At 56.2% G+C, this 21,652-nt stretch overlaps 7 protein-coding genes across 7 annotated transcripts; 4 read left to right on the top strand and 3 right to left on the bottom strand.

Moving 5' to 3' along the window:
- Positions 1 to 655: 655 nt before the first annotated feature.
- On the bottom strand, positions 656 to 1,340 carry C8Q71DRAFT_845941 (uncharacterized protein). The gene is made up of 2 exons (XM_047926618.1): positions 1,027 to 1,340; positions 656 to 978 (listed from the first exon to the last, which is right to left on the bottom strand). Exons 1-2 carry the CDS (start codon positions 1,236 to 1,238, stop codon positions 666 to 668), a joined length of 525 nt encoding a protein of 174 aa, XP_047783326.1. The 5' UTR covers positions 1,239 to 1,340; the 3' UTR covers positions 656 to 665.
- A 31-nt stretch (positions 1,341 to 1,371) lies between these two features.
- On the bottom strand, positions 1,372 to 2,580 carry C8Q71DRAFT_357010 (uncharacterized protein). The gene is made up of 2 exons (XM_047918048.1): positions 1,932 to 2,580; positions 1,372 to 1,875 (listed from the first exon to the last, which is right to left on the bottom strand). Exons 1-2 carry the CDS (start codon positions 2,524 to 2,526, stop codon positions 1,700 to 1,702), a joined length of 771 nt encoding a protein of 256 aa, XP_047783327.1. The 5' UTR covers positions 2,527 to 2,580; the 3' UTR covers positions 1,372 to 1,699.
- Positions 2,581 to 5,277: 2,697 nt separating this feature from the next.
- On the bottom strand, positions 5,278 to 8,515 carry C8Q71DRAFT_739738 (uncharacterized protein). The gene is made up of 9 exons (XM_047922728.1): positions 8,243 to 8,515; positions 8,170 to 8,190; positions 7,522 to 8,122; positions 7,328 to 7,467; positions 6,708 to 7,278; positions 6,432 to 6,656; positions 6,241 to 6,383; positions 5,650 to 6,192; positions 5,278 to 5,589 (listed from the first exon to the last, which is right to left on the bottom strand). The coding sequence occupies exons 1-9, from the start codon at positions 8,450 to 8,452 to the stop codon at positions 5,380 to 5,382; spliced, it is 2,664 nt and encodes an 887-aa protein (XP_047783328.1). The 5' UTR covers positions 8,453 to 8,515; the 3' UTR covers positions 5,278 to 5,379.
- A 141-nt stretch (positions 8,516 to 8,656) lies between these two features.
- Positions 8,657 to 11,548, top strand: C8Q71DRAFT_739742 (uncharacterized protein). Its single transcript, XM_047922729.1, has 9 exons — positions 8,657 to 8,693; positions 8,754 to 8,857; positions 8,916 to 8,975; positions 9,044 to 9,175; positions 9,236 to 9,340; positions 9,390 to 10,082; positions 10,132 to 10,219; positions 11,010 to 11,156; positions 11,217 to 11,548. Exons 1-9 carry the CDS (start codon positions 8,681 to 8,683, stop codon positions 11,405 to 11,407), a joined length of 1,533 nt encoding a protein of 510 aa, XP_047783329.1. The 5' UTR covers positions 8,657 to 8,680; the 3' UTR covers positions 11,408 to 11,548.
- A 1,810-nt stretch (positions 11,549 to 13,358) lies between these two features.
- Positions 13,359 to 14,462, top strand: C8Q71DRAFT_885595 (uncharacterized protein; the record flags this gene model as incomplete). The annotated part of the gene is made up of 4 exons (XM_047928557.1): positions 13,359 to 13,729; positions 13,790 to 13,917; positions 13,972 to 14,069; positions 14,133 to 14,462. Exons 1-4 carry the CDS (start codon positions 13,557 to 13,559, stop codon positions 14,460 to 14,462), a joined length of 729 nt encoding a protein of 242 aa, XP_047783330.1. The 5' UTR covers positions 13,359 to 13,556.
- A 1,075-nt stretch (positions 14,463 to 15,537) lies between these two features.
- On the top strand, positions 15,538 to 16,384 carry C8Q71DRAFT_854387 (uncharacterized protein; the record flags this gene model as incomplete). Its single annotated transcript, XM_047927041.1, has 5 exons — positions 15,538 to 15,702; positions 15,766 to 15,890; positions 15,947 to 15,996; positions 16,060 to 16,127; positions 16,190 to 16,384. The coding sequence occupies 5 exons, from the start codon at positions 15,538 to 15,540 to the stop codon at positions 16,382 to 16,384; spliced, it is 603 nt and encodes a 200-aa protein (XP_047783331.1).
- A 924-nt stretch (positions 16,385 to 17,308) lies between these two features.
- Positions 17,309 to 20,994, top strand: C8Q71DRAFT_885597 (uncharacterized protein; the record flags this gene model as incomplete). The annotated part of the gene is made up of 10 exons (XM_047928558.1): positions 17,309 to 17,383; positions 17,436 to 17,503; positions 17,552 to 17,597; positions 17,652 to 17,732; positions 17,786 to 18,216; positions 18,269 to 18,533; positions 19,425 to 20,039; positions 20,162 to 20,277; positions 20,342 to 20,461; positions 20,520 to 20,994. 10 exons carry the CDS (start codon positions 17,309 to 17,311, stop codon positions 20,992 to 20,994), a joined length of 2,292 nt encoding a protein of 763 aa, XP_047783332.1.
- Between the last annotated feature and the right edge of the window lie 658 nt (positions 20,995 to 21,652).

The raw sequence follows: 21,652 nt of genomic DNA on the forward strand, positions 1-21,652 counted from the left end.
GTCATACGAAGACAGCCATGATAAATTGTCAACAAAGACAAGCCAGTGCCCACACTGTCTGTACATTCGCACCTCGGCGCCGCACTCAACCCAACCCTCGGCGCCGCACTCATTCGAATCCCCGGCGCCGCACCCAACCCAACCCTCGGCGCCGCACTCATTCGAATCCGCGGCGCCGCACCCAACTCAACCCTCGGCGCCGCACTCATTCGAATCCTCGGCGCCGCACACCACCAACCCTCGGCGCCGCACACTTGCCATTGCTCGGCGCCGCACATCACCAACCCTCGGCGCCGCACTCATTCGAATCCTCGGCGCCGCACACCACCAACCCTCGGCGCCGCACACCACCAACCCTCGGCGCCGCACATCACCAACCCTCGGCGCCGCACATCACCAACCCTCGGCGCCGCACATCGCCAACCCTCGGCGCCGCACATCGCCAACCCTCGGCGCCGAGTGTTCAATCGGGCTGGGCATCCAGTTTACATATCGGACAACATGGTACTAACTCTTGTGGTACATGCGGACTGCCCAGATCCCTTGTCTGCGTCACCGGTATGCTTTGTTGAGAGTGCTTCCTGCATGCTTAACATCAGACGGCACGGTCCAGATGTTACTCTGTCTACGTAGCTAGGATGCAATTGTGATACATGCGCAACCTCTCAGGCGTCGACCATTGCGCCATTATCCTCCCCAATACCTGATCCCGTCTCAGCCTCATCTGAGTCTGTGCTGCCAGCCTCGTAGCCGTCACTCTCACTCCCACTGGAACTGCTGTCGCTGTTGGACAGCCCATGATACTTGCAATAGTTTTTGTTGACCAGCTTGACAAGCCAGGCTGCCGCAATGTCATCTTGCGCAGGTGTTGTCTGCACGTGGAAGGCCCAGATTTGCGACTTGCCGTCCTCGGTGTGCACCTCCTTTGTGAGCACGTGCTCTAACACCGAATGGAAGATGGTGACTTTGTGTTTGAGGCTATGGTGATATGTTAGCTAGTGGATATAAGGAAGCCGAAATACTGACATCCGATTATTCGGGTCTTCGGGTACGTATTTACCGCCATCAACAACTCCTTTCAACCAGGGCTGAAGCTTGTGCACCATATATGTAATGTGGTGCAGTACACACTCAAGGTCGTCATGGCGAAAGCGTGTGGCGAACTCGAAGGACATCCTGGGCTGTTGGATGCTTGTTGAGAATGTAGGAAAATAAGGTTTATGAGTTTGGACATTCATGGCACGCTACAGCGATGGAATCCCAGTGACATGCGATCTCCGCAAACCTAAGATTGCCAGTTTCTTGGTAAAGGGATTTTGGAGATACATATATGGCCCCCCTTACGCGCTGATGCAATGCATTGAATGAGACGCTGGCTCTTCGCTTCTCTCTGGCGCCGAGGGCTGACCAGTGCTCGGCGCCGAGGGTTGGTGATGTGCGGCGCCGAGGGTGTGCGGCGCCGAGGGTTGGTCAGTTCCCGGCGCTGAGGGATGTACTCTGTCCGGCGCCGAAGCTTAGTATTCGTCCACCGGCGAATATTCAGGGACCCGCAATGGAGTCATATTATGGGGGCAAGCTTCGGTCGCCACGGCTGCACATCCGAATGAGCAACACTGATTGAACTGAGATTTTACACTAGCACAAGCGTTATACCGCGATATCGGGACAGGGACAATATACATCCAGGGGGAGACTACCATCAGGAGGGTGGAATACCTAGGGCGTCCAGCGGTGACGCATGCCCAGCCCCAAATGCCGGGGACGAATGCAACGTCGCATGCAGCCTTGTCTCCGGCGCTGACCATTTCTTTATGTGCGGCGCCGGAAGCACAAGAACCCTGGAGTCAAGGTTATGAAAACGGAATAGATCATTCACTGAGGGGGAACATACCTTCAGCCACTTCCTTGTGCGCCTGTCACTACCGGCTTACCCGGTACACCCTTCTTTCTGGGTGCCGGGGTTGATGACGTAGCCTCGGCAATCTCGAATTCGTACGGGCTGGTGTGGGGGTAGAGGATGTACGGGTCCAGAATGAAGGAGGATTGAGGCGGGGGGATAGCATTGAGTTTGTGGTATCCGGTGGTATGTCTCTCCGCTTCATCCGCAGACAGTCTGGCCCATGGGATGGGGAGACGCAGGTTGCATCTGGTGGGTCCGCCTTCTATCGCCCATGTGATCCAGTGTCGCCGAAGGTCTGTCACAACTGTGAGTCGCCCGACCCCGGATTTTCTGCCATCGGAGTTTAGCGTGATAAGCTGTCCGCTTCCTATCTGGACCGCCGGCCGTTCAGTTGCAACCCAAATTGGCCCATGTCCTAGACTCTTCCATGGACGCGCCGCGACCACAATGTCAGCGGTATTGGAGGGGTTAGGGTCGGGTGTGAGCTCTAGGAGCGGAAAGTGGGCGGACAGAGGGCCCAACTTGAGTACCACTTGGTGCCATGGCCAAGGCTCGGTGGGCGTTTCGAGATTGTATGGCCAGCTGTCCGAATCCTCCCGAGACATTGTGGAAGCAATGCAGCCCATCTAACCATTGTGGAGCCATTTATACAGACATGAGGCAATCGGAGTACGTGAAAGGTGTTGCCGGCGTCTCTGATTTCATAGGATGTGTTCCTTAAGCCGCATTGTCAGTGCCACGCATATTAGCGTTGACCTGTTCCGGAAGTCTAGGTGCCACCAGCTCACACGCGGTCAGCGCACCCATCCAGAACTCCAGCACGGAGTACTGGAACGTGTTCGGCACCGGGAGCTAATATCCAGGACGGGATGCTCCCGGTTGGGCAACCAAAATGTTGAGGCATTGAATGATGTTCATTAAGCATTTTGGACATGCCCAGCGGCTACGTAACTACTGTTCACTGTCTGCAACGCCAGTCTCCTGTCTTTGCCGAACGCTCTTCCATACGCGCTTCGACTTCGTCAAACAGCGCCATGATGTTCGCAAAACGCTCCGCCATTGACAACGGCGCCCACTCCTCTCGTCTTAGTTCCTTGATGTTCACCACCTTTGTGCGTCCCACGCCGAAGCCCATGCCGCACGTATCCGCTTGAGTAATGAGGACCTCTATGGAGCTATATGCATGACAGTTATTGGTGAGCCCCTGTGCAGCGTGTAAACCAGATTATACCCACGAGATTGCCTGTCGCCGGATTCCGATGAACGCCAGAAGTCTTGAAAGTGTACCGCGTTTTCCACGCTGCACCGGCCATCTCACGTCAGAATCAACAGAATTTTATGGACCCAATTCGACTCACAAAAAACATGGTCTGTGGCGTTATGTTGGGACTGGGGAGGACAACAGTTCCGGGGGATGGGTATGCGCCAGGTGCTCCCGCACATTTGTTTCTATCAACCTTGAAAATATACGTACTATTGCGAAGGTTCGAACACGCGGTGGCAAGCGCACAAGAGCTCTCTCAGGCACGTCCACTATTCGGCTCAGGATTTTGGATTTGGAGAAGACGTTCCTTGTCCTACAGAGGTCGCCAAAAACGTGTACCGATATTACATACAGTTATCAGCTGTTGTGGTAGTTCAGTGTAGCATTAGACGAAGATACTGCCTCGTGTTGCCGGCTGTCCTCCTCGGCGCCCCACCCGTCGCGGAAATTCTTTGTGTTCGTTACCACCGGATGTTGCGCAGCTGACCGATACCATGCATCCAGCTCCGTCGCATTTACGTCCAATGCGCCTTTCCAGAAATTGAGCTCCGCTTCGAGATATTTGTCCATCGCCTCGAATGAGAGCAACAAACGGTTGAGAAGGAGGAGCATTGCGTGGTTGAGATGTGGTGGCATGACGGAGGGATGAATGAATCGCGGCTCTGGGATTTGCGGAAGCAGTCCGAGATTAATGTTTGCGGCGGCTGCCTGAGCGTGAACCTAAAACAATTATATCATATGAAACAGGACAGTTCATGGATCGTAGCCAGTGAACGCACCCTGGCCTGGGCTTCGGGAATCTCCTCATTCACGCGCCGCAGCTGTGCCTCGGCTTCCTTGATCTGCTCCGTGATTGTTTCCTTCGTTGCAATATTCTGAATGACCATGAGCCGAAGCCTATCTTGGATGTTGCCGGACGAATGAGGGACCTCTACCTCCGCTTTCATTGTTGCTGCTCCGGCGTCTGATATATCAATAGGAAACAGACGGCGTAGATGCTCCTACCTGTGGAGGGTGGATCCTGTGGTCCAGTCCGAGCCATGGAACCCGTGCTTGCAAGCAAATCCTTGATGTCGACATTGCACAAGTCATGTGCGGGCGGTGTTTGCACACGCATTGAAAGCCGTAGTACGGCATTACGGGGATCATCGGTATCAGCCAATAGGACCCGCCAAAACTGTGGCAGGGCATTCGCCAGGCCGTGTACGATGCCCACTGCCGGATCGCAAAGCTGACTAAAGCCGAGCATCATTGCATACATTGACTTCAGCACTGTCAGTTGGACGGTGGCCGGAAAGAGCTTTGGAATGTCTGACCATTGCCATTATCAGCCGCTCCCCTCCAGAATTCTTTGACTGCTCATCCGTGAGTTCGTGGATAGCAGCTGTGATTTGTGGCCCGAAGATCCTTTCGTATGCTTCAATGAAGACAGCAGGCGATACTTCGTTCATTGTCGGTTGCAAAAGACCAGATTCTGAAAAGTGAGACGTTCTTCACAGTCCCACTTTTGCGAAATGAGCAGGCTTCACAGGCTCGAATATCGGCTCATCGAGCATATCGGATTACGTCACATGATGCACAGGGTGAATGAAGCGCTCGGAACCTCATTGAGGCTCCGGCCTCTCCATACCTGTCCCGAGCGCTTAGTAGCCCTGGGCGCCGCACCAAATTCAACCCTCGGCGCCGCACATCTGCGAATGCTCGGCGCCGCACATCTGCGAATGCTCGGCGCCGCACCAAATTCAACCCTCGGCGCCGCACATCTGCGAATGCTCGGCGCCGCACATCTGCAAATGCTCGGCGCCGCACCAGATTCAACCCTCGGCGCCGCACATCGGCGAATGCTCGGCGCCGCACATCTGCAAATGCTCGGCGCCGCACCAGATTCAACCCTCGGCGCCGCACATCTGCGAATGCTCGGCGCCGCACATCTGCAAATGCTCGGCGCCGCACCAGATTCAACCCTCGGCGCCGCACACCTGCGAATGCTCGGCGCCGCACATCTGCAAATGCTCGGCGCCGCACCAGATTCAACCCTCGGCGCCGCACACCTACAAATGCTCCGCGCCGCACAGTGTTGGGGACCTGGTGCTCAATCCAACGCGTATGAGGGGCAGGAGAATGGCTCGCACATCAATACAGCGGGGATAAAGCTTGGTGCGTTGTTGCTACACAAGAAGTACGTGCTAAGACATTTGAAATATGACAAACTACATTACGACGATGTGTCCATGGCTCCAGCGCCGTTCTCAGCCTGCAATGCGGGTTGCGTCTCTGCACCCTGTTGCGACGTGCCCTCTTCGATCAACAGATTGGCCCCTCCGGTTCCATCTGTTGATGGTGTGGCCACTGGATCTTCGCCGTTCATGACGCTGGGCGCACCAGCACCGTCGACCGAGGGTGCCACTTGGTCTTGGGGCTCTCCCTGTACGGCCTGTGAGCTTGGTCCATTTGGCAAGTGCCTGCTAAGAAGTCTACAACTCACCGATGTGTTTGACCCATCGCTCGGCCCGTCTCCCAGACCAGCCGGGGTTGCGGTATGTGGCGCAGCCAAGGCAGGGGAGCCTCCAATTGCAGGAGAGGCAGGGTTCAACGCAGTGGGCGGCGCGGAGGACTCACCAGCTTGGGCGGCTTGCTGGGTGTCCGGGGCGTGTTGGATCGCCGAATGTGAGGAGTCCTCCATGGTGACATCTTCTCCGGACTCCGTCTGCGGCGGGGCCACTTCATTCCGCGGGGTCGACAGGTCTGCTGCGGGGGTGCAATCTGGCTGTACATTCCCCATGGTGATATCTGTCTGTGGCTCACAAAACCCCTGGGAGGTCGACTCCTCCCGTTCGGTTTCCCTTCCCCTCGGCGCGGCGGTCGGCTCCGCTCCAGTACCCTCTCCCTCGGCGGGTTGTTCCTGCTCAGTTGCAGCAGGGATACTGTCCGGCAGCAGCTCCATTGGCGCCTGACCCGCGGGCTGCGCGCCAGCTATGCTTTCCTCTCCGACGACGCTTGCCTGTGCCCGGATGTGAGAAGCAATGTACTTGATGGTAAGATACTCCCGTTATCTTCTGCGTGAAGGGGAACTCACCGCCGATGGGCCAACCTCTGAGTGCTGCACCGCAAGGCTTTGCAGCCCGGGTTGCTGCGAAGGGCCAGCTTGAGGTGGGACCTGCGACGACGGTGCACGCTCATGTCGTAATTGGGAAAGGTGCGGGGGTGCCACATACAAACCTAAGTTCAAGTCAGAAGCAGGACCTGTGCATTAAAAGGTGTGCTCACCGTGAACGACCATCATGGCCTTGAGGGAGTCACAGACGTTTTCCATCGTCTCGATTCGCTCCAGGAGGCGCTGGTTGCCCCGCTCCATCGCCGCCAACTGGTTTGTCAGCGCACGGTTGCTGGTCACCAGCGCGTCCACCTGAGCTGCAAGCTGCCCAGGAGTGGTCAGCATCACCGGGCGATCTTGCAGCTCGCCTGTGCCAGGCGCGACCGCCCAGAACCTCTCTGGGAACCGTTTCAGTGCAAATATCCCACCCACAACATGGATGAACGTACGGATTTCTGGAGCCGGAGACTGCGCCTGTGCGTTCGGGGGGCGGCTGTCCTGCTTCGACTGTGCACCCGCGCTGGGACCTGCAGCTGGGGTTTTGGACCTTGCGCGGGGTCGCTTCGTTGGAGGCGATGGTGCCCGAGAGACGGACTTCGAGCGTGCTCGCTTTGGGGGAGGCACCGGACCGCGAGACCTTGACCGCGCGCGCGACGGTTCCGGCTGCTTCGTGATAGTCTCCGGGCCTCGGCTTGGGGTGCGGCGCGCGCGGCTGCTTTTGCGAGTACCGGACGGGCCCGCGGCTCCGCCCTCGTTGCGTTGGCGTCGTTCTCCGGGCGGCGACCTGCCCCGGCGCCGTCCACGCTCTTCCTCCTCGTCCGCACGTTCGGAGTCCCCATCTTCAGCGTCTGCCACGAGAGCCGGTGCATCGGGGTCGATGGGCACACATCTTCGCTTCTTGAAGAAGCAGTAGTCGCAAGCTGACCGCTTGACCTTGCCCCCTTTGCCCTTGGCCGAACTGCCCTTCGCCACCGACATGGTGCAGACGATGTTCCCCTTGCACGTTGTGCACGGCCACTCCTGCAAGCACAGTCAGATGAGCCAAGCCCTATCCCAATCAAACACTTACGCTCGGTCTAGTGAGTTCCGGCCTGCGGGAGTTGATGTTGGTGGGCATAACCCAGCCGTCGCGTATATTCCGGGTGAGCTTCGCCTTTTTCTTCGGCTGCGCGGGGTTCGGCTTGTTCTTGAGGATTCCCTTCGATTTTCCTACGCGAGAAATGTCAGATATGAGATGCAAGTTCCATAATTTCAGATCCTCACCTTCGTCTTCCTCTTCTTCGGCGTCCACATCCCCGCCACCTTGCTCACTTGCCGGAGGGTTCTCAGCACTCGGTGCCTCCTCTTCGTCCGCTTGCGGCCGCTGTGGGACCTCGCGCCCCTTACCCTTACGCTTCGTCAGCTGCAGAGTGTCTGCCACCACCTCCTCATCGCGGTCTTCCGCGAGCTGGTCAACCTCACCCCCGTCCTCTACGTCCGAGTCACCGTTAAGGTCCTGGAACCGCTTTCCGGGCGGCGCACCTTTTGGGCCCTTGAGAGCTCCCCTCTTTTCCACCGCAGCCCGCTCCTTCCGTGCTGTACTCTCCGCCCGAATCTTCTCTCCGTGCGCCTCTATTGCCGCCTTTTCTGCGGCTTCTTGCTTCTCGCGCATCTCGAGATGGTATTTGTACCTGGGATGGCTCGGCGGGAAGAGCATCCAGTGGTGTAGAATGCGCTCATCTTCCTGGTTAACCCTCGACAAGATGATGGGCGTGTTGTATTGGTTGGCAACGGCCACCTCGTGCATGGCTGACACAAGGAACCGGGACGCCGGAAAGTACCTGTTTTGAGTGGTGTGGGACACAATGACTTCCCCCACCGTTGCCTGTATGATGTCAGGGGACGATACGGCGTTGATAAATGGGTACTTACCACCGTCTGCATTATTTGTTTCTGGATGCCATGCCTGTTAGCGACGTACATACTTGTGCCCTTGGTCACTCACCCGCTTGGCAGGGCCAATTTTTTCGTCGTCCTCCTCAGTGAGGTATTGACCACCCATCAACTCCACAATCTCCTTCTCCATCTTCTCCACGTACGCCGGCATGTCGTCCCACTCGACCGGAACCAATTCGCGCTCGTCTTCCTCTTCGGCGCCGGCCTCCTGTGCATTTCGCGTGGGCGGGATTGGTGACGTGGCACGGGCGGCGGACATGTCGAGCAGGCTTTCGGTGAGGTGAGTCGAGCAGCAGGGCTTTGCGAGGGGAGCTCTGGTGATGGGGACCGAAGACGTTGGTGTTGTGCGCGCCGCCCGTTACGCGACGCGTCTAAGCATGTGACCCAACGGAGCGCGCGCGGGAGCCGAGCCACGATCATTGCTGACATTGCGAAGGCACGATCGCCGCGCTTCTTCCTCAAACCTTAATTTCTAAAGTCTAACGTCATGACGTGGCAACGTAAGTGCGATATCTACTGCAGCTGCATGGCTGTGGGTCTAACCTGTCGACATCCCGTAGCTGACAATGCCGGTAATTCAATTCCTGCCGGCGAACAGCCACGTAAAACTTCTCGCAAGTTCTGTCTACCCTCCGACGCGCCCGGAACCGATGCATCAGCGAAAGTAGGGCATATCATCATGCTTCTGCTGCCATCTACAGAGACTCACCATTCGGGTGCAGTCACCGGCGCATCCAGGCTCCGACCGAGATTTGGACGCAGCTTCTTACTTAGATTTGATGGTGCGCGTGTAGTCCGGTTGCCTGTGATCAACCCCTTGACCAACTCATTTCCATGCACGGTAAATAAGAAGGCCCGGGAAGCGGTCAAGCCAAGGGGCCGCCCAAATAGTGACGTTTATTTCCCTCCGGAAACAGCTGGAGCGGCTTGTGGAATTCCGGAGGATACGGAACGTGAACAAGCTGAGCCATCGACTACTCAGGTACGTTCCGTGCAGCACATAAACACTGATGAAATATCGAATGCCATCCAATTGTTGAAGGATCACTTGATTTCGGTTGCCCCGACTCAGCCCAAAGTAATCGGCCGAAAATGGAATCCCCGTAACTTCAGGCTACCACTTGTCCACCCACCTGGGGTGGAATCGGTAAGCAGTGTGCCTGTAAGCTGGTTGGTTCTCACACACCAGCCCATAGAGACACCGCATTTCAGTCAATGAATCCGGGCATATCTCGGCAAAGATGCCTGCGGAAGCGAAACATCCTACCCACCTTGCTTCTCCCTCATCCATTATCCCCGGGATATCCCAACGTGTCGAGGTCCCAGGGTACCCTATCACACCCGTAGAACCCAGGACTTCAGCTTCCAGTCCGCCACAAGCCGAGCCAAACGAAGAGGATGTAACCATGGGTTCCCCGAACTCAGGACCAGTGGACAACAACAAGTCATCCTTCTCGGAAATACTCCACACGGAAGCGGATCCATCCAGCGATTCTGACATCGAAGTCATTGAGTCCCCAATGGACAAGCTAATCCATCGCAAGCCACGGCACCACTCCCCGCCCCCCTCGCCGATCATCATATCGGACTCGGAGCCTGACAGGACAGCATCCAGCGAGACTGGATTGCTCTTTGACCCATCCCCTGAATTGCACCCCGCCCGTGGCACCTGTGACGACAGCGGCCAACCCATTTCCGACTTTTCCGAGGGAGTGCAGCCTACCCTTCAGCGTGTTATAGTCTCCGATGGCCAACAAAACTGGACCCGGTTGCCGTATCTGTTTCAGGAAGGTGAACACCCTGAGGACCTTATACCTCCTGGGGCTCCGCTGGCAGCTCGGCCAGAGGACTGGGACCCATTGGTTAGGGGAGGTGGACTGGTTGCTATAGTCCGTGACCTTTGTCCTTCTACAAACCCTATTCTCATATGCTCTACAGCCCGAGGACATTACATTGGCGGGAAATGATTCCAATCACGTTGCTGAACATACTTTGGAAGAGAATGGCATCCGGTATTTGCAAAACGGTAAGCCTGCACATTTACTTGTTGACGGGCCTGCAGAAGGCTTCGCCGTCAAGTTCCGCACTGTAGTCAGTGCCAGGTATTCACAATTCCTTGGCGCCGATGGCTGACGGGTCTGTGGCGCGGAGGAATCACCAGTGTGCGGCGCCGAGGGTTGACCAATGTGCGGCGCCGAGGGTTGGGCAGTATTCGGCGCCGAGCACTGGCAGGGTCCCGGCGCCGAGGAATGACCAGTGTGCGGCGCCGAGGGTTGACGGGTCTGCGGCGCCGAGGAATCACCAGTGTGCGGCGCCGAGGGTTGACCAATGTGCGGCGCCGAGGGCTGACGGGTCTGCGGCGCCGAGGGTTGACCAGTGTGCGGCGCCGAGGATAGATCAGTCTGCGGCGCCGAGGAATCACCAGTGTGCGGCGCCGAGGATAGATCAGTGTGCGGCGCCGAGGAATGACCAATGTGCGGCGCCGAGGAATGCCCAGTGTGCGGCGCCGAGGGTTGACCAATGTGCGGCGCCGAGGGCTGACGGGTCTGCGGCGCCGAGGGTTGACCAGTGTGCGGCGCCGAGGATAGATCAGTGTGCGGCGCCGAGGAATGACCAGTGTGCGGCGCCGAGGGTTGACCAATGTGCGGCGCCGAGGGCTGACGGGTCTGCGGCGCCGAGGGTTGACCAGTGTGCGGCGCCGAGGATAGATCAGTGTGCGGCGCCGAAGAATGAGTTCGTTGGAATGCTGGGGGTGTAGACTCGGTTTCATTGCCGTGGGCACAACCGTGTTGGCTGACATTTGGTCCGTTCTGCAGATTTTGCGGACCGGGTTGTCTCGACCATGGAGTCCGCACCGATGGGGAGGATGTATACATCCCCGGCTGAGGCCACCGCTCCTCTTGATCCTTTTCATAATCTCTGGACCAGGGACAGTGGGCAGCCTCTCCAATGGCCTCGTAATGGTATGCAAACTTGATTGGTCTTAGCTTTCTCAGCCTCATGACATTGGATGGTCATTGCAGTAGTCGGCCCTTCTTACAGCGGCCGAGCTCCCACGGCCTTGTCGGAACTGCTCCATCAGCGGACGATACTGGAATCGCGAATCGAATCCTTGGAGCAGGTCAGGCGGTCCAACGCCCTCAATATAGCAACTGTAGGATGGGTTCTGTCATATTACAACTGTGCTCAGTGGCCTCAGCCACCTCAGCAGTGACAATGTCCTTAATACTCCATTTGTATGATGCACGTATAATACTATCTGCTCTATGTATGTCCATGAACCCTCTATATGGATGTATTCCATAGAGGCTAGGTAGGGTCCAGGTGCAGTAATGGCAAATTTGTGAGAATTGGATAAGTGAGACTCCTGCAGAGCATAATGACATGTTGTGGCAATCATTTGCTGGAAATGAGGACACCATGCAATAATACTGAACTTACATTTCTCTGCAATATCACTCTGTTTTCATGGAATATATGTGTATATGACACACCTAAGGAATGGAATATTGTTTGGAGCAGTTAATGGCCTCCAGATTGAAAGAACTATTATGTGTATACACATAGGTTGTATATATATTCTTATTGAGTTGCAGCCACAGTAGTGATGTGAATGTAGTAGTTCCAATTGGGTGCCAGTTCTTCTGATGATCTTCATTGTGTATATCCTCGCACTAGTGTTTGCCAATATTCCTTCATAATGATTTTCAGATTGAACCAACATACCTATCTCGTACTCTATTATGGGCTGAATCTTTACTGAAATGCTTGCCATGCTAAATTTACTCTGTTTCGTGAGCTTGGATGATCTATAGGTATTGAATGTTCACATCCCTTTTAGCTGAATGAAGTTCTGTCTGTGAATATTCATGTTTATATGAGAGATTTATATCATTCCTGCAATGAGCAATTGGTATGTGATGGCTTCTGGGGCTCCTAGTGCTTGATATTGTCCGAGATATAGAATGATAAAAAGTCAATGACAGTTCTTTCAGTAAGGTCGGCCCGTTCCGTTGTCTGCATGACCACCCAGCTGCTTGGCTTTTGACGGTATAAATGGACCAATGCAAAACTACCGGACAACAAGCTAAGGATGTGGTAACGGATGGTCGGCCGACCGGTTCCTGATGGCAGGGTACCTTTCCCGGCCGGATGGTTACAGACCGCTCGGCCGCTTCGATGGTTACGTGTCGGCCGTCCTTTGTTGAACGGCGCATGGCACGTTCGGCCGGTGCGGGTGCAATGACAATTCACTCATCGGCTATTCCATTGATTACGCGTGGGTCTTTGGACCGGCCGATGCCTCAGCAACGATATCGGATGATCAGTGATCGGCCTGTTTTAAATGTGCATTGCTGGGGCCGGCCGGACTGTTTCAGACCTTGCTTTGTCTCGGCGGCCGACACATTATGTATTGAACGTAACCTCACCGACCGGGTGGTGATAAATCTTTTCAACACTCATAGGGCAATGCCCTTCTTACAGGCATATGTCAACTGGCCTGCCTGGTATGTATATAAATTTCCTATGATCGGCCGGTGCATTGACAACGTCGGGACACATCACCGGCCGGTCGGCACATAATCATCAACGTAACATATATGTGTTCTTGCATGCGGGTTGCCAAAGTGTCTGTCATGACCGGCCCACCCATGTGTTGGGTTGGAAATCATTTCCGGCGGTTGTTTTATAAACGTACGTATGTGATCTCCGGCCGGTGTGCTATGAATGTGTGTTGTATCCCCGGCCGGTCCGTTGACAACCAACTAGGTAAGCTCCGGCCCCTTGTTAATGACACTTGTGAGTGTTCCCCATCATCGGCCGGTCCGTGAAGTACTCTACCGGCCGGTTCGCGAAACATGGCGCATCCCAATGTCCGGCCGGTGGATTTGTGACCTCCGAACACGTTCCTCCGGCCGGCATCGGGTTTCCGTTAACGACGGTGGAAATGCATCTCGGCTGTACCGTTACTGATGTGTAAGTCCGCTGAATAGGCTCAACCTGAATTCGGTCGCATGATTGTGTCGCTTCACACGTGCCATGCGTTTCGTGCGTGCCCACGCGAGGATCCGAGCAGTGGATCGAAGCGGAGGAGTCGTACCACCATCGTCGTTCAGTCTCGGTGATCTAGGCTGCTTTGTCTGATCGCGAGCTACTGCCATTCACGGCATTCCTATGCTCAGTCCAATGCGCGTTGCACTGACTTCATCGCACCTTGTCTCCTTGTACAGACAGGAGATTGTATCAAATATTAGCGACCAGCAGCCTGAGTATTGCAAGCATGGCAGGATGCGTATCTTGTTCTGTTTGCACGAGCGTCGCAGCCGCGGACTAGCCACTGCCGAAGGCGCACACAATACACAATGCAGGTGCGATGTCCCGAGCGCGAGGCGGAGAGCATAAGAAGGTCGCTCCCGGACACGACTGTGTCGCATCCTTCCCTCCGGATGGGGTCCTCCTTGTTGTTCACGATTTTTTTGTATGTTCTTGTTCAGGGCTTCGTTAATGATCTTCCAGAGGGCCCTCCGGTCCCTGCGTGAGTTCTGTATTTCACGTCTCATTGAAGCCACAAAACTGACGTATGTACTCATGGCAGTGGGGTGAAGATTCGCTTTGCTGGAATGGTTGACGACCTCAGGAAGGTCTCCCTTGCGGATAGCCCGATCATCATTGCCAGAGAAGTACCTATGAACATAATCATTGTGCGGCTGACCAGCGGAAAGTGTAAGCCTCTCGCTGTCGAACGGCTGTCAGTGAATTCACAGTCTGGTCCTTCAGACGCCATGCTATTCTCGCAGGTCTCGCCGTACACGGTTCTCTTCACTCCGCCATGCATGGTGCTATCGAGGGACACGCCCGCGTTCATTGTCTCAGAGGTAAGCTCGTATCAACGCACCGTAAGTCGGCGGATTCGACTGATCTTGTCGGATCACCACCAGTCAACAGGAGTACTGTGTTGGGCGCACACCGACGGCGGCGAGCAGACTTTGTACGAAGTGACGATTCGCGATGTCGAGCCTTTTGAAGAGTTCGCCGGCTGCTTTCGACGGATGAGCGCAGATGCTGCAGCGGACGATGTCGACATCGACATTGCAGTTGTCGAGCATGAAATGGCCTGCGTTTACAACGCCTTCGACGCCTGTATTAACTGGGGCTCTTTTGAGGACGAGACGACCTGGGGTCATGTCCGTGTGGCCTACTGGAGAGGCTTTGTCTGCGCAATGGCCGTGCATTATTTTGTTGTATGCCTCACAACTCTTGCGCAGTGAGCGCACATGATTGTATTTACGTGATGTGATTCTTTAATATGATCATTGCCGAGCCTGCAGTGTGTAGTCGTAAGTCTGACGACATGGCACATTGCCACCTCCCACAGTGGCGGGCCATGGACCAGGACCGTCACCATACCGAGGATCGCACGTGCACCTACGGCCGGTGGCTAAATGGATACCTCCTCCCTGCCTTCTCCCGCGACGCGTCCGTGACGGGCGCGGGCGCCGCAATATTAAACGGCCTTGCGGGGCCCTACATGGTCGCCTGCCACCGTCTCAAGCACGAAACCTGCCCACCGATACGCGCGCCCAAAGTGAGTCGTCTTCACCACCGCGGTTCTTCCTTGAGGCGTACGCTGTGCGGGTCGCAACTACGCGGAGCCTCGCCCGGCACTGGGGGTCTGCACCCGCAAAGCAGAGCGGATGGGTCGGCCGTGGGTGTCAAGCTTTGCATAATGACTACACTCATACCGAACCCCACAGCGGGGCCGTTGACTGCTGCTGATCATTCCCGTCTTCATTCGCCGAGCTCCTCATGGCGGCGGCGGCACGGGAGGTGGCCGTTTTTGGACCCAAGGACCTCGACCTGGACGACGCCTCTTTGCACTCGTTGGAGCCTTGTGCGCAGTTGGCTTCAGTGATAGCGTTGAGTAGCGTAGCGGTTGGGATAACGGGGCCCTCCGACAAATCCGACATCCCAGATGCGGCGATGCAGGCGCCGCCGGAGCAACCCTCAACACCAACAAATCAACGGAACGGATCGAAACACAACGGCGGAAGTCAAAAAGTCGCGAGAGGCGAAAGCGTCGGAGGGACGAGCGTGCATATCCGTTCAGCGTTGATCATCGGCCACGCCTACCCCTTCTCCGAGCACACATCAAGGCTGCCCGACCCATTGGGACGCCTCATACACGGACTCCAATGGTACCAAGGAGCTAGGCGTGCTCTCGTATGGTCAGTGAGCGTCTGAAGTACTAATACCGCCGCGATCAGCGGCATGCATCTTACATTGTCAGACTTCGATTAACGTGCCACAAAGGGATTGTAGCTGCATAAAAGCAACGTCTCGACGATGCTCTTCACGCACGCATCCTTCCCCAAAGCCATGTCTACCATCCCAGCTGCCACCCAGTCAGACCAAGACATCGACGCAACCTTCGAATCGCAAATCACTACGGACGGAAAGTTCGTCCTCAATGAATTGAAAGTGGATGTGCATTCGGTGATAGGCTACATGGTACGTTTCTTGGACCGCGCTTACAGCCCGCACTATGGCTTACGATATGATATGTCCTGGCAGTGCCCAGCGCCCACCACGGACGCCGACTCAGACGATACTCGTATTGATCGCAGGTGTCTCTTCGGTTTCGACTGGGATCTCCATACAAGAGACAGCGTAGCCACCGAGGCGAAACAACCTGACTTGTGTGTACCCTCTAATTCTCTCGGCGGTATGTTCTGAATGACTTCTGGCCATGCAGAACACCGGCCACTGCGTTCAAATACGGCCCTCTCTACGACTCCATGACATGTATGTATTGCATCAGCACTCCATGACATGCAACCGTCAGTATTGATGCACATACGTACGCAGCTCACATGCTCCGGTACGGAGATGAATACCTAGGGACGACGCAGGTCTTACTGATCAGGGTGGTCGATGTGAGTGGTTCAACGCGCGCCCATGATTCCATACAGAAACCAGCAGATAACTGTCGGTACAGATGATCGGTCAATCTGACATGCTCATGGTCAAGATATATGGCGAAGAGGAACAAAACATCCGTGCTGACTGGTGCACGGACTGCAACTTTGAAGACGCTCTGGTCTACATGCGGTGGTGCAGGGACTGCAAGCGTTGGGAAAGAGCGCCGAGCCGGCGCACGGCGCTCAGGCGCGCACGTAGGCACACCATTTGAAGATGCCGATGCCAGTTCCAGGACTTCAAGCAAGACAGTCGACCAGCGGAGGAAGACGTTGAGGGATGGAGGAGGGTTTTGGACTCCTGTGTTGTCGTCTTAGTACGATACTTCTTTGTCTGCGTGTCGTATAAGTGGTGAATCTGTCATGATTCTCACCGTACGTTTTGCGAAGTATCGGATTTCGCCCTTGAAGTCTCAGGATCAGACCATATAAGTTGTGATTGCTGCATCGCAAGGGTGCCGCATTGCGTAACTCTGCTATCCGCGTCTGACGCGCGCCCGTGCACTGCGGATGAAAACACGCGGACAACCCGACTAACGCTGAGCGCTGAGCTCTTGCTTCCTCAGGCTCGTTCACTACTTCGACTTGGTACTTCCTCCTGACAGACGTGCACGGCTTTTGGATCGTTACATGCTCTCCTCAACTGCACCCTTACGGACGACCCCTATCGCGAAGTCTCTAGCATGCGGCGCAGCCCCACGGATCGCTACTCAACGCCTGTCGAGACTACATGCGAACAGCGACGCCCACAGAATTTAGGCCTCAGCTACTCTTCGCCCGTCTCTGTCAAGTTAACGAACGGTATACACTGACTCTCGCTTCTGTGACTCGTCGTCGAGATGATCGTCGGTCTGTATGTTTCCCCTGCTCTGCATCTTGTTGATCACCGCGGAAATACAGACAGACGTTCGACACTTATCCGCGCCGACCAGCAGCGGGAGCCACAACATTGTGGGCCTGCGTGCACGACCGTCCTCGTGGATGATTCGTGTTGGATTCTTGCCTGCCGCTCGCGTGAAGCACAATGCAGGACTAGTGGCTGCGATCAAGCCTTTGTGTTACGGTCGGTCGCAATATCTGTTTAAAAGGCGCTATTCCTGACCTCCTGCGGCATCGACCCTTACCTCGAAAAGTCCACCATGATTGAACCAGACAAGCCCATCTCAATCCGCGTTACCGACCCTCACTTGCCTGGTCTTGCATTGGAACGTGATGTGAGTCTTCACCACTGCTACAAGCGACTTTGAAGTTCATATCCTGGGTTAGGAGGACGTCATACGGCCCGGAAGCCATTTGCTGCGTTACAGACACCTGAGACTTCTTCGGGAAACCTAGTAGGATGTCCTTGTACCGTTGTACCATTTCACTGACGCTGCTCATAGTGGGGAGAGTCAAACAATCGAACGCCCTCTGAATCAGGCGCATATCGTACGCTATGTCTCATCACGCTACCGTCATCGTCTAGCTGAGATATCACAGCAGATGCCTGACACTGGTAGTCCTCAGGAGCTGTTTCGAACCGAAGTTCCGCCAGTACTACCGAGCCAAGGGCCGCGACCTCCTGTACGTTGTGCGCTCTTCAAAGAGTGAATATCGCTGAATCGTCCGCTTTTCAGCTGTTTTCCAAGCACGTCTCTCCCGTCCGCGTACTAGACGATCCTTCCGGGAGGGTGTTGAAGTCCAATGACGCTGCATCTAGGGTCTCTCCTGCTCCTCCGGTAGCCCATGGTGCAGCCGAAGCGCCTCGCCAGTCCATGACCGTTCAGTTCAGCCCGCCGGTAGACGGACGAAGTGACCAAGTGCCACTTGTCTTCGCCCCGTCTGACTTGGCTGATACTTCGCGGAAGGTTGCTCGCGCATCGACAAGCCCTCCTCCCGAGATCCGCAGCATTCCGACTATCAATCTGGGAACCCTGCATGGCACGACGGCGCACAAGGCAGTTGTACCATCTCTGCAGTACACTCCCATACGTGCTAATACAACACCTGTGCGCGTGACGAGAGAGGCGTCTGCATCTTACACTACGGGTGCGCCGCCTGGAATAACGTGAGTCCTCTCAGTCACATCCCCCTGGGCTCGATTGACACACATTTTCTAGAGGACCTTTCCGCCATGAGCATGCCATCCGGTCACGCTCGGAGAAGATCGTCTGGTACATGTCTACGGGCCCGGTGTTGCCCGGTGTGCCGATCGCAGCAACCATCGCGGATGCCGGAGACCTCTACATTCACCTGAATGATGGTGAGCTCCAGGTCTGGCTTCGTGGGAAGGCGGCGGAGTGGGTCCCCATCCTCGAGCGGCATCCTCATCCGACCATCAACGGCTATGTCCTTCGCCTACTCGACAATGGAGAACCTCGCTGGGTGACCAAGACAACTTTTCGCACTTATATTGGACGCATGAAGAAGTCTGGGTGAGCCAGTTGACTCCTCTGGATCCGAGACACGACTGTATATATAGACTAGCATGTATTCGTGGGGTGATAGTAACTGTAGTGCATTTCGGGTGGGATTTCGCTGGGATTTCGTCACCGGAGAGAATCCTAGTCTGAGACTCGTGTTCGCGTAACGTTCATATGTGGATTAGACCTGCGCTGTGTCCTTTAGATTCTATTCTAGTACTAAGTGCCGCCTAATCGGCCTGCCTAGAGCAATCGGACACTAGATCAACGTCAGCAGTTGGCGGCCGCCTCGTGCGAAGCTCGCGAAGATATTGGTACATGTCATTAATTGGCAACGTGTAGGCAGACAGGCGTGCGTCCGAATGCTACTACTACTAGGCCGAGGCCAGAGGCAGGTTCCCCGACGCGTATGGGCGCTTGTTTCCTTGCGGCGGTGGCAAGTCAGCGAGCGACCCATACTAGCTCTACTTACCACCTGCTTCTTCCTACATCCTCGACACGGCCACATAGCACGCTCGTTCCGCGACAGTGTACTAACGTCGACCGCGCGTCCGGTAAGTCTACGTGGTCTTCATCACCACAAATCGAGGACTCGTCGCCGTCTCCATGCTCGTCTCGCTGCCACGCCCCTACCGCTTCTCGAGCGCGGCCGCCTCTGCCCTCATTCCTCAAACTCCCTTGTTTATACGGGACCCGCTGGCGCGAAGCTCAGGAGGATAATCACCTGGCTTAGCCGGTCTTTGTTTCCGCTGTGGACTCTTGCGTCGGCCTCGGTGTTCGGATGGGGCGGCATGAGGCTGCGCCCATCCCGTCATAAGCGCGGTTACTCCTGGACCAATTTTCGCATGTCGAGCCCGACATCCTCCTCGCCATCGCGCGCCACACGCTCGACCCGATCGAGCTCTACAAGCTCGATGAGCAGTACCGCAGCTCCGCGAACACGTCGCCGCCCGCAGACCTCTCGGACCCGCTGTCCGCGTCCACAGCGGAGACCACGCGTGAGTTCATCACGCGCTACTACCCCTCCTTCTCCGCACTCATCTCCCCTCTCTCCACCTACTTCCGCATCCTCCTCGCCCTCGCGTCCGCAGCGCCCACCCCGCCAACGCCATCTTCACCGGCGCCCCCACTTGCTCGACCTCGGCGGTTCGAGTCCGTCGCGCGCGCGAGCATCCCGACCTCGCGGCCGCGGCCCTGTCTGACCTGCCCGCAGAGCGGCCCCCGGCGCACCCCGACGGCAAGCCGACGCTGCCCGGCGTCGACGGCGAGCGCAGCGGCCCGAGCTCGCCTTCCACAACGGGCGAGTTCCCGCTGTCGGGCAACCTTGCCTCAATCAAGAATGGACGGCATCATTGCGGTGACGATGTCGCTCATCTGGCCCGACGACTTCAACCTTAAGGCCACCCACACGAACAACGCGCCAAAGACATCATACATCCTCTGTGTCCGTGTTGTACGCGTCCGCACGGTGAGTCGCTGAGCAAGGAACACGCTCAAGCAGAACTCCACCCTGCCGTGCACCCACGTTCTGCGGCCCGATCGCCTCTACTGCGGTCACTGCCTTCGTCTCTAAGGCATGTCACTTCGCAGCTCGGACGATCTCCGAGCCCGCTTCGTTTGATTGTCCCGCGGAGCGCGCTTTGCGGCGCGACTGGGGCGTCGCTGGCAGGAGACGACGGCGGTATATCAACTGGCGCTGCGCGATGGTGAGACGCGGAGGCCCAGAAGACCTGCCACCTACATGTGTTGCACCTGCCGATTCATATCAAGGACGGTCTCGACTAGGGATAGTGAAACCGTGTTACGGACATATGACCTTTGCTTGACCATTGCTGTGCCCAAAGAACAAGACGACCAGCCCATGAGCTCCACCCCAAGCACGACCTTCACGTATGTACTCCATCGTCGTTGGCAACCCCACTGACTTCCTCACAGCATATCCGTATAGACTGCTAATACCTAGATGTGCCTTCTTTGACGAGCTCCGGGCCAGCAGCTCCGAGGACATCACTGGGCTCGAACGAGGCAAGCCTTCGTCGTCCTCCGATGCTCTCAAGCACTTACTGTCCATCACGACTGAAGACGCCAAGCTCAAGCCCAGGCTTCCCAGTATCAAGATCAACACGCCCGTGTCACTCAGGAAGTCGCTCAGGTCGCCCATAGCGAACTTCAACCTCAGGTCCCCGACAGTTCGGAAGAGCGCACCTGCCGCGTCCCTACCGCCTGGCGCGCACAAGAAACGCTTCCGCGCAACGGTCCATCGTGTCATGGCGTTGCGCCGCGCGTCGACGACGATGACCTCGGGGCGCATCGGCGCAGAGCCGGGCATCGACCCCCCGCCGCGCGAGCGCAAATCTGCGCGAATGCACACTATGGTGACAGCCGCCAACAGTGCGTCATTGAGATCGTGGACTATTCCGTGACGAGGTGCAGTGTGGGGTGGATGCAGAATCGAGAGGTGGTGTCGATGCTGGAATCGCCGGAGGCGAGCAAGCGGGAGCCCTGGGCGAGGGTGCGGTGGATCAATGTGGGTGATATCAGTTGGGACGTGCTGAGTGCGTTGGCAATACAATACAATCTTTCTTGTGACAGACGTGTGTTGCTGAACGTGCGCAGATATGCACCCCCTTGCCGTTGAGCATGACATCCACCAACACGGCAACAACGCCCGATCCAAGGCCGACTGTTGATAGCGCGGAGCACAACAGCTCGCCAAGTAATGGTCTGGCAGCCCCAGGTCGACGCATATGTTCGTCTGCGATCAACAGTTTGTATTGTACTGCATTGCAGAGCGAATTTGGGGGTTGTTTGATGCGGATTTACGAATGGATTAGGGGTTGTTCGAGGTGGATTTACGTGTGGATTAGGAGGTTTGAGATGGATCTACGAGTGGATTCAAGGGTTGTCCGAGGTGGAATTACGAGGGGATTAGGGTCGTCTTTAATGGCTAATAGATTACAGATCAACATGGCAAGTGGCACGAACTCGACACTGCCCAGCTCTCTGCTGGTCCTGTCTGACAAAATTGGAGTTATTGACTCCTGAGTGCTGATCGACTGAGTCACACGTTCATATCCAACG

The sequence above is a fragment of the Rhodofomes roseus genome (assembly GCF_022264815.1).
Source record: "Rhodofomes roseus strain CIRM-BRFM 1785 chromosome Unknown C8Q71scaffold_3, whole genome shotgun sequence".
In the NCBI taxonomy this organism is placed as follows: Eukaryota; Fungi; Basidiomycota; class Agaricomycetes; order Polyporales; family Fomitopsidaceae; genus Rhodofomes; species Rhodofomes roseus.